This window comes from Glycine max, chromosome 13 (genome assembly GCF_000004515.6).
Source record: "Glycine max cultivar Williams 82 chromosome 13, Glycine_max_v4.0, whole genome shotgun sequence".
Taxonomy (NCBI): domain Eukaryota; kingdom Viridiplantae; phylum Streptophyta; class Magnoliopsida; order Fabales; family Fabaceae; genus Glycine; species Glycine max.
Window position 1 is genome coordinate 19,599,014 of NC_038249.2, and position 10,517 is coordinate 19,609,530.

At 28.4% G+C, this 10,517-nt stretch overlaps 1 protein-coding gene across 1 annotated transcript; it reads left to right on the forward strand.

Annotated features, from left to right (window-relative positions):
- Positions 1 to 5,148: 5,148 nt before the first annotated feature.
- LOC100819507 (tetraspanin family protein) lies at positions 5,149 to 8,001 on the forward strand. The gene is made up of 2 exons (NM_001317468.2): positions 5,149 to 5,717; positions 7,500 to 8,001. The coding sequence occupies exons 1-2, from the start codon at positions 5,211 to 5,213 to the stop codon at positions 7,803 to 7,805; spliced, it is 813 nt and encodes a 270-aa protein (NP_001304397.2). The 5' UTR covers positions 5,149 to 5,210; the 3' UTR covers positions 7,806 to 8,001.
- Positions 8,002 to 10,517: the final 2,516 nt, after the last annotated feature.

Genomic DNA, 10,517 nt, shown 5'->3' on the forward strand with positions numbered 1-10,517 from the left:
CAATAATCGACTAGTTTTATGAACATAACCAAAATCACTTCTAATTTAAATCTTATAAATATGAATGAAGTAGTATATGACGTTTTGAAAAAAAAATGTTTCAAATTACAGTAGTTGTCATTTTATAAAACCGATAAAGTATTAAATGTTTTTTTCTTCATGGAGTACCCTTATTTGGAGTAATTGTTTTTGTGTAATAAATTATTTTTTTAATTAATTAGAAAGATAGAAAATATTATACTAAGAAGTTACATAATAATCTATATGAAATTTAAAATATTAACAATATTTTTAATATTTATGTGAAAATCTTAAATATCATATAAAATGAAATAGAAGAGTATTATAATATACTACATAATATTAAGCTACTTCTTTCCTTTTTCTTTTCCAGCAAAAAAAAAGACTTATAACTTAGCCTATATAAGCCGGCATTTATTGGTTGACAATACACTAATAGTATATATTTATTAAACTTTTTAATTATGTTGAAGATATTTATTTATAATACTTTAGAACCATAAATCAAATTATTTTTAAAATTTTATATTCTATTTTCAACTCATTTATTGCTTTTATCATTAATATAATTTTTTATAATAATACTTATATTTTATTAAATTACCAAACAAGTATATAATAAAAAAATTATATTCAAACCAATTAAAATGTGAGTAAGGAATCTGAATCTAAATATATAAATATTCAATAGATAAAATTATAGAAATTACGATTACTATTTACCTAAGTAATTGAACATTCATAATTAATCATGACATGTTTTCAGCCGTCACGAAGCATCACAGAAAAAGCCAAGTGTCACCTCCTATTAGCCTTCAAAGCCGGTGGCAGCACCACCTGCCTCTGCCTGCCAACAGGACAATTGTCAATTGCTGCCTTTACCACTTCCACTTCCTTCAAAATAATGAATTTGTAGTATCTTTTAAAGAAAACAAAATCAAATTATTAATATTTTAACTATTTACATTTTACTGTATTATCCATGTAAACCTAACGTTGATTATTTATTTTATCTTTTAATGATGTGTTTGGTCTAGAAAGAAATAGCTTTCCTCTCCCGTTTCTCTCTTTTGACGGAGGAAGCTTTTTTGTTTGTTTGTAAATCTCGTAAAAAAATATTTTTTTATCTTATTTTTTACTCAAATAAATAAATAGTGATAATTTAATATTTTTATCTTATTTCCTTCCTCATATTTTATTATTATTATTGTTTTCAGTAAACCAATCAAAGGCTAGATGAGTCGAAAATCAGATCTTGCATAGCATTGACACTCATGTTTGACGGCTTTCAAAGAACAAATTTTATTTGTATTCAAAGATATAAGATTTATTTGGTGGTGAAAGAAGAAAAAAAGGAAGATAAGTCATAAGTTTCAATTTTTTTATCAATAAAAATTAACAATACTAATAACTAACTAATGATAAAAAAAAGCATTCTATTTGAATTTTATTTAATCTGACTGCTTGAGATTTTTCTCAAGGTTATAAATATATAATATATTAGTATTATTTGCTTAATTTAATTGTTACCCAATTCTTTATGTGCAATGGCAGTCCTATGAGATGGTACTTTCTCAATTTAATAAAATTATAAGTATTTATTTTAAAATTTTATTTTATATTTTTTAATTTTATGTGTTTGAAACTTATTTTCACATGAGAATAAGTAAATTTATCTTTTTACTTTAATAAAATCATAAATATTTATGTTAAAATTTATATTTTACATTTCTTATTTATATGTGTTTCAACTTATTATTATTTTTCATTCTTCTTATATCTTTATTTATTTATCATTATATACATGATAATTATTATTAAATTCATTTTTAAAATAAATTATTCTCACGTCCTAGATCTGTCACTGTTTACATGTTATTAATTCTGTAATTTTTTTTATCATAAAAAAATAATCAAATGCAAAAAGTAGATAAATAACAAGGATGTGGTGGTGAATGGTAGTGACTTCTAATCTTCAATCATAATGGTAGTAGGCAGAATAGATATCGTGGAAGCCACGTAGGTGGTTTCGTGGTGAGTGATTCGGTGACCCTAAGTTCTAAAACACCCTAACGGTCAACCCATAGATGATGACTTGGGGCAATTGGTAAGTAAAATTTCTCCTAAAAAATTTAAATTAATAAATACAAGTAACAAGGAATTGACCTGGTCCTGCGTGTTTGGTACAACCAGAATATATATTAATATCTTGCCAATTAATTCTCTAGTGAAGTGATTTTTGTAAAGAAATTGCATTACTTTCGTACTTCTATTGCCAAACGTGAATGAATTAGTTTCATTAGCCATTCAATAAGCCAAATGTATAAAGACATTGCATTATTTTTTCAATGTATGTTCCGAGGCAGTTGAAACTGGTGACCTATTCTTCTTCAATTTCTCTTTCTCAACTTTTGAAAAAGTTATACTTTTTAATACAATCTTGGTAACTATAATTTCTTAAATTAAAAACATCAAATACTATTTTTTTATACGTACTTTTTACTGTTGATTCATTGACTATTATTCTTAAAAAATAGTTTGTATTATGAAGAGGTTAAAAAGGTAGCTAGTAAAACTGTTTTTAATTTCGAGAATAGGTCGCTTCCATGTCTTTTATAATACTACTAAGTCGTAAATTATATGAATATTTTTTAATTTATATATATGAAATAAAGTTGTTTAAATTTAAGGGGGGAAATAAATTTATAAATTGAGCCCAACAAGCTTAAAAATATAAGAAATTAAGATGGAACAGACTCCTCTAAGATGCAATATGTGCTTTAAAAAATAAAATGCCCAAACCATGACCCTTAATTATAATGAATCTTTCAAATTATTACACCCCATTAAAAATTACCATGTGATATTTACTTTTAAGAAAATAAAAATATATATTTTTTAAAAATGTATCGTCCTCCTCTTTTTTTTGTTTTAATAAAACATGTTTATTTTTATTAAAATTAAAACAATTACATGGCAGTTTAAAATGAGATGTAATCATCCAGAGCCTTCATTGTTATGAAGGTTAAGATGTGTACACGTTACCCTTCATTAAGATAAGCAATAACTTTAGTCTTATCATTTGTTAAAGCCGTATCCGTCTTTGGAAGATTATGATGGACTCTTTTCTTTCTCTCTTGAAGTATTTTGTCACTCCATTTTACCGCATGACCATATCCAACCTCACATCGTGTATGAATCATCTTTCTTATGCAACATTCATATATATAACAAATTTCTAATTCACAAAACACTATATCCCTTGTAATTAGAAAAACAACCAGCTCCAAGTCACACCCTTCATTCTTTCTTTTTATAAGAATAACCTATAAAAACACATTCTTACTTTAACTAGCAAACTTATTTCCTTTATGACGTTGATTATTGCACATAACACAAACACCCTAACACATGAATGATGAAACGTAGGTTGCTCACCATTTAACTACTCAACTATCAAAATATATTCCCATTCAATAAGAAAATTTGTTTAAAGGTATAAAGCTTGAGGCCTTGAGCCACTTTAAGTATATGTGTCAATGCTTGCATTCTACTTGGCAATTTTGCTCTAGTGTCCCTATATAAGATATTTCATGCACAATACCATGTTTCAAAATATAATTATTCACGCTCACAAATTATGCATCATTATCATTACACACAACTTTTACTTGTTTATTAAATTGACACCCTGCCATAGCTATAAAATTGCGAAAATTGTGTTGAAAATTCTATTTTATCAACCACAAAATAGATCCACTATTATGACAATAATCATCAACGATGGAAAAGAAAAACATCTTGCACCATAAAAAAAATGGAGATCGATTTGGACCCAATATGTCGCAATATGAATTAACTGAAACACCTTAGTTGTTTTATTTTCACTAATAATCTCTTGTTTGTTTTGCCCTGAGACAAACATCATATGCTAAATTACATATTAAATTAGTATTACTATTAGAACCAACCTTAGGGAACAATTCTACAACCTAAGATGAATACCCCAGCTGCTGTTGCCACAAATCAGTGGAGCTATCACCATTTGTTTTGACAACTACTGTCACAGTCATCCATTGAAAAAAAAAAAAAAGGAAGCCTTAATTTCTTATTGCTCACATGTGTTAATCAATCTTTAAAATGTGGTCGTAAATAGCATAAAATATATAATTAATTATATTTTTAAGTCCTATAACTCTTTCAAATTTTTACTTTTAGTCCCTGTGATGAATTTTAACTCTGTAATTGTTTTTAGTTCCTATGATCAAATATCACCATTAAACAATGACTTGGCATTAATTTTATTATTATTTTATTATATTTAATGGCGGTTCATTTTTTTGGTTATTATAAGTCGCCAAAAATTACTTTTCTAAATATTTAAAATGATTTAAAACAATTTCTGTTAGTTTTTAATCTCAAAAAAATTGTTTTTGCCCCCTTTCATCCATCAATCTATGCAAGTCCATATCCAAAATGAAATCAGATACGAAACACAAATTCTGATAAATAAAAAAAATCAGATCCAGTAATCAAACTTTGTAACCAAAGCACAAGTTGAAAGAGGAAATCTCACCAAAGAAGATTAACAATTTCTTTTGACAAATTAATTATCAACCATATTAATAAATATCTTACTCTAATAACATGGTTTAAAAATACCAATAAATACAAATCAAATTAACTTAATTATGAGAAATAAATTCAGTCTAATTATAGCGGTAAATCAACCTAATTATAAAATCCACACCTAAATATGGACAGTACAATTAATTACAAAATCTGTTAATTATTCAATATAGTACAATATTTTTTTTAATTAAACACGTTCGGAATATTTATTTTTTAAAAATTTTGAAACTAACTTTATTCTTTTCCTACTTAGAATTTGCCAAATTTAAGAAAGCCCCCGGAGGAAGAGCCCAGAACAGATTCTAGTTTTTTTTAAAAAAAAACACGTTTTAACCAAATTAACCCGAAACCCTTTTCTTCCTTCCAACGGCGAAATCGCGTTACCGTGGCGTGTGCAATAATATCTCAAAATATTGTCAACAGTTACAACTCACAACAAACACCACGCGCATATGAACTATATATTTATACACGCGCATATGGATACAGTCTCATATAACAATCATTCTTTCTCAAAACACTTGCTCCATTATTATTTTCTCATTCATTCGTTCATCATGGTTCGGTTCAGCAACAACGTGATCGGACTCCTGAACTTCCTGACCTTCCTCCTCTCCATCCCGATCCTGGTGGCCGGAGTGTGGCTGAGCAAGCAGGGCGCCACCGAGTGCGAGCGGTGGCTGGAGAAGCCGGTGATCGCACTCGGCGTCTTCCTCATGCTCGTCTCACTCGCCGGCCTCGTCGGCGCGTGCTGTCGCGTGTCGTGGCTCCTCTGGCTCTACCTCCTCGTCATGTTCGTCCTCATCGTTCTTCTCTTCGCCTTCACCATCTTCGCCTTCGTTGTCACCAACAAGGGCGCTGGCGAAGTTGTGTCTAATAGAGGGTATAAGGAGTATAGGCTTGGGGATTACTCGAACTGGTTGCAGAAGAGGGTTAACAACACTAAGACGTGGAACAGGATCAGGAGTTGCTTGCAATCTGGGAAAGTCTGCACTGAGTTTCAATCCAAGTTTCTAAACGACACCGTTACTGAGTTTTACTCCGAAAACCTGTCCGCGCTTCAGGTTTCTTTCTTTCTTCTTAATTTTCCTTTGTTTGACTTGATTCCTTTTCTGGGTTGTTGTCAAAATTTGAGCTTGTTCGTGGACGATCTGGTTTTCGATCGATATCCTGTTTTGTTTACTTTTTCCTTGTGGGGTTGCTTCACAATGAAAAAAACTTAATCATAGTTTAGGGTTTTCTTTTTTAGAAAAAAAAATATTGTTGGCTAGGAATTGGAGATTTAATGTTTTACTCCTCATTAAAAGTGAGTATAAGTTACATATAAAACTTCAATTCTAATTAAATGGTTATAAAAAACAACTAAAGAAATTGTTCAGAATTCGTATCTTGAAAATTTGGTTGCCTTAATCATTAGATCATAAACTTTTGGTTGTTGAGGTGTATATTGAGGGTTTTTTCAATTAAAATTGAAGTTTCAGCTTCCTTGTTTGAGAATTTTAATTTTAATTGAACAAGGACAATAAAAATAAAAATAAAAATATTTGCAAGTAGCTTTTGTTTCTTGAAATTTGGTTGTCTTATTAGACCATAAGCTTTCGGTTGAATTTATGTTTTTGCTTGAAATTGAAGAACGGTTATGATGATGGTATATGTGCCCTTTGGCCCACCCCCTTTAAGTTTTTTTGTCTCCTTTCTCTCGAACGCGAGTTTCAATTCGAGTTGTTTTCTGGAAAAAAGTGAACTTTCGTCAGATCAACTTTGTGAGATACTACTGGTATTTTATAGTAGTAGTAGAGTAGTCAAGGCTGGTGCTTTTTGAAAGGGAGGTCTTTTAAACTGGGATAGGCTTCCATCTGAAAAGGCTGTGATCTTTTACTTTTTATTCCCAATGTATTTTTTGTCGGACTTTTTAGCATTCTTGTATTTACTAGTAATTTTTTAATAGGACTGAACGATGCTAGTGCTGCTGCCTGGGCTAAAAGTTGCGTACTTTTTACATTTTTCTCTTAAAAACCTGCATGATTTAGCGTGCACTTCTCTTGTTATTTTAAGATCATCTATAATGAGAATCAATTAATTAATGAACTTAACCAAAAAAATTATTATTTTGATATGTGCGATTTTGAGTCTCTTTAAGAAAAAGTTGTTTATATCAACAATTTTGACTCATGATTTACTTAATTTCCTATTAAATATAGGAGAGAGAAACAATTGAGTTAGTTAATAGAAATTTTTATTAGAGAGAAAATTCATTAACCTGTTTAAGATGGACGCGACATGAATTAAGTTACTTGCATAAAAACCCAAGAAGATGCTCTAAGGTGTGAATGATACAACTTAAAAGTGAAGTTTTTATGTGCCCATTCTTCCACCAAGAGCATCCACCCTTGAATTTATTTGGGTCTAACAGTGGGATCCACCTAGTTGGTGGCATCACATGGTCAAAATTTTATTGGTGAAGGAAAATATTTGCCTTAAAGGACATAAGAATTGTCCAAAATGAGATATTCTTAAGGAAAATGTTTCATGAATATCCAGTATACTATTTAATACCTTTAACAACTAGAAAGAGTAAAAAAAGAAGAAAAATAAGAAGAGAAATAGAGAGATATTGATGAATGTATAAAATTATGAATGATTCATATATTACTAGGATGTTCTTACACGATAGTATTGATATACTGTTATACAATGTACAGGATTTATTTGTTTAATCATAATAAGTGCAAATTATTGTGACTGCTTTACTTAATGGATTGAATTTCATTGTGACACACAATATGTTATGCTTAATTTTGGACACCTTGTGGATTTTGCATTAATTTGTTGGATGTTTTGTGCAGTCTGGATGCTGTAAACCTGCAGAAGAATGCCAGTTTAGCTATGTGAATCCAACGACATGGACGAAGCCCACAAATGTGACTAATCAGAGCAACCCAGATTGTGATGCTTGGAATAACGATCCAACAGTTCTGTGCTTCAATTGCCAATCATGCAAGGCTGGCTTACTGCAAAACCTCAAGACTGATTGGAAGAGGGTGGCTGTTGTTAACATCGTATTCCTTGTCTTCCTCATTATTGTCTACTCCATAGGGTGCTGTGCATTCAGGAACAATAGGAGGGAAAATTGGAAGGGTTATTCTCGTTAGCTAAGATTACTCAGTATTATTACTAGTGTGTAGATGAGTTTGCTAGACAATCTGGTTTATATGGTGGATTTTTATTTTTTATTTTTTTATGGGCTTTATGTGTATGAGCTGTTTTCAGTAGACAGTCTGTTATCTAAATTGCTCAATTTTATATAGCAGTTTCCTAGTATCATCTATACGTAAATATTACTTCTGGACACACTGCATTCCCTTCGAATTCAACGTCTACCCTCTATAAATTTCTTCAATCGAAATCGTAGGGTGTGTTTGGTTTGCATTTCTATTTTCTGTTTTTATTTTTTGAAAATGAAAAAAAAAATAGTCAAACCAAACATCATTTTAGTAAAAAAATGAAAACAAAAAACAGTCAAACCAAACATCATCTTAGTATTTTGTCCGGTGCTGAATAATCACCCCACATCATTGACGGTCTAAGAGAATTTTGTTTAGTTTAAATCCCATTAATTTATACTGCATTCGAATTTTATAAGTTTTTTAAACTAATGAAGTTTTTCTTTTCTTTTTTAAAATTGTAGAAATTCGGTCTCTCGTTCTTTTTATTTATTTATCTAAGACTTGTAAGTTTTTGTTTTCTACTTATTTTTTTTATAGATTGAATAGATTAAATTGTTTTTAATTAAAAATCATTAACCAAAATATCAACTCAAAATAAAATAAAAAATCTCAAAATTTCTTCATTCAAAATCCTAATTTCATATCTTATAATTTTGTTAATGTTTATTTAAGTTTTCATTTTTTCTAAATTTTACAATTATTTTATATTTTAATTCTATCATAAAGTATTTGGATAAAAAAAATTAATGATAGATAAGACTAATAGCATGCTTGGTCTACTAGACTTGAGTTGAGTGAGAAATAAATTTTCTTATTATTATGGTTTATTTTTTCATTCTTTGACGAGAATTTGCTAATAGACGAATGTATCTAATAGTCTCTATTTCACTCTTTTCAACACTTTTTGTAATCGACTGAAATTTGTCAAAAATTACTAATTTTGGTGGAATAAATTATATTTTTTCTTATATTTAAAATTTAATTTAAAAATAAAAATGAAAGGATACATTAAAAATAAATAAATTGTCAAGAAAAATCCTTTAAAACTCACTCCTTGAAGAAAAAAAATAGCTATTTTAATTTTTATATATATATATAGAGAGAGAGAGATTATGTTGAATTTTTTAATAAATATATTTATTTAATTATAAGTATAATTATTATTTTAACTAACAATTATAATTTTACCCTTTATCTATGAAAGTAATAAATAATTCTAAGTAAAGTTTAAATATTTATTTAATAAATGGTATTAAATTTCTGTTGTATTTTTAAAATAAAAAATATTTAATTTTTAATGAATATTAAGAAAATATTGTAAAACAATTTAAAACTATTCCACTAATAGATCTTCAAATGAGTAAAAAATAACCAGTGTGGTAACTGGTAAAGGAAGATATAGATTAAACGGTGTGTTCTTTTTCTATTTTTCCTTTTTTTTTTCTTCAGCGGGTGTGTGTTCTTAATCTTCCGTGTATTATGTTTTTGCTTTACACGTAAAAGAAATGTATTCTTTTGTAAATCTTCTTTCTATTTTATAAGGAAAATAAGTGTAATTAATATTTATCACATAGAAAAAGTAGAATAATTAGCAAAAAAATATTTTAATTTTTTTAAAATTGTTATACACATAAATGGACCAGAGAAATTGAAATGCAAATATGATCTGTGACTGCACCACGTGTTTGGTGATAAATTGTACTTAATCTATCCAGCTTTATCGAATAAATGAGTACAATAGTTTTATTTCTTTTTTGCTACAATAGCTAGCTAACAACAATCAAATCAAAATTTAAGACTTCATACGGATAAGAAAAAAATTGAATAGAAACTTGGATGTATTATTAAGGTAAATTTCAATTCTGTACATAAAAACAAATAGCTTTTGCAATCTGGTGGGGATAATCCTCTAACCAGTACATTTATTTTGATTGTATAGCAAACTTTACTAACCTATCATGTTTCCAGTTTTTTTTTGTGAATGAATGAGGAATCACATATGGAAAAGTGGGATTTCATACTCTTTCAAGTTTGCAATCCATCATCAAAATGAGAAACACATCTGGGCCGCCACAATCAAGGCCCATTTCCTCATCAACATTTGACTTGTAATGAAATGGTCCTAACTCCTCTTCATCATTAAAATAACCTTGATGAGTTTGTGTTAACGCAGCTAATTACTCTTGAGGACGTAAATGAGTCAAAGTTAAGTAAAGCTCATCAGACTTTATTTGTGAAAAAAAATTGAACTCAATTTTAACTCATTTATTTAATCAAATCTAATAGAAAATTTGGATTTGACTTGCTAAGAAATATTAAGTTTGAGTTTGACTTTTTACTTTTTTTTATAACTTAATAATTTGCTTTTTATGAAATTTTTCTTAATGTGTTTTCAACTTTATCAAAAAAATATTTAATAATTATTTTAATACTAGATAATTATCTACTGATAGTAAAATGAATTTAACATGTGATAAGTAAAATTTAAAAAATATACTAAATAATTAATTTAACGATTTTCTAAGAGGCAAAATTATTTTCATAAAAAATACCATTTATGTAATATATATATATATATATATATATATATATATATAAAGCGACTTATTCACTTCACACGTTGCCCAGGAGCATGCA

What these genes read in the sequence shown, in the direction of transcription:
- LOC100819507 (NM_001317468.2), top strand. Translation starts at nt 5,211, where the DNA reads ATGGTTCGGTTCAGCAACAACGTGATCGGACTCCTGAACTTCCTGACC. An exon ending in AAAACCTGTCCGCGCTTCAG is followed by an intron (nt 5,718 to 7,499) that starts GTTTCTTTCTTT and finishes TGTTTTGTGCAG; the next exon opens with TCTGGATGCTGTAAACCTGC.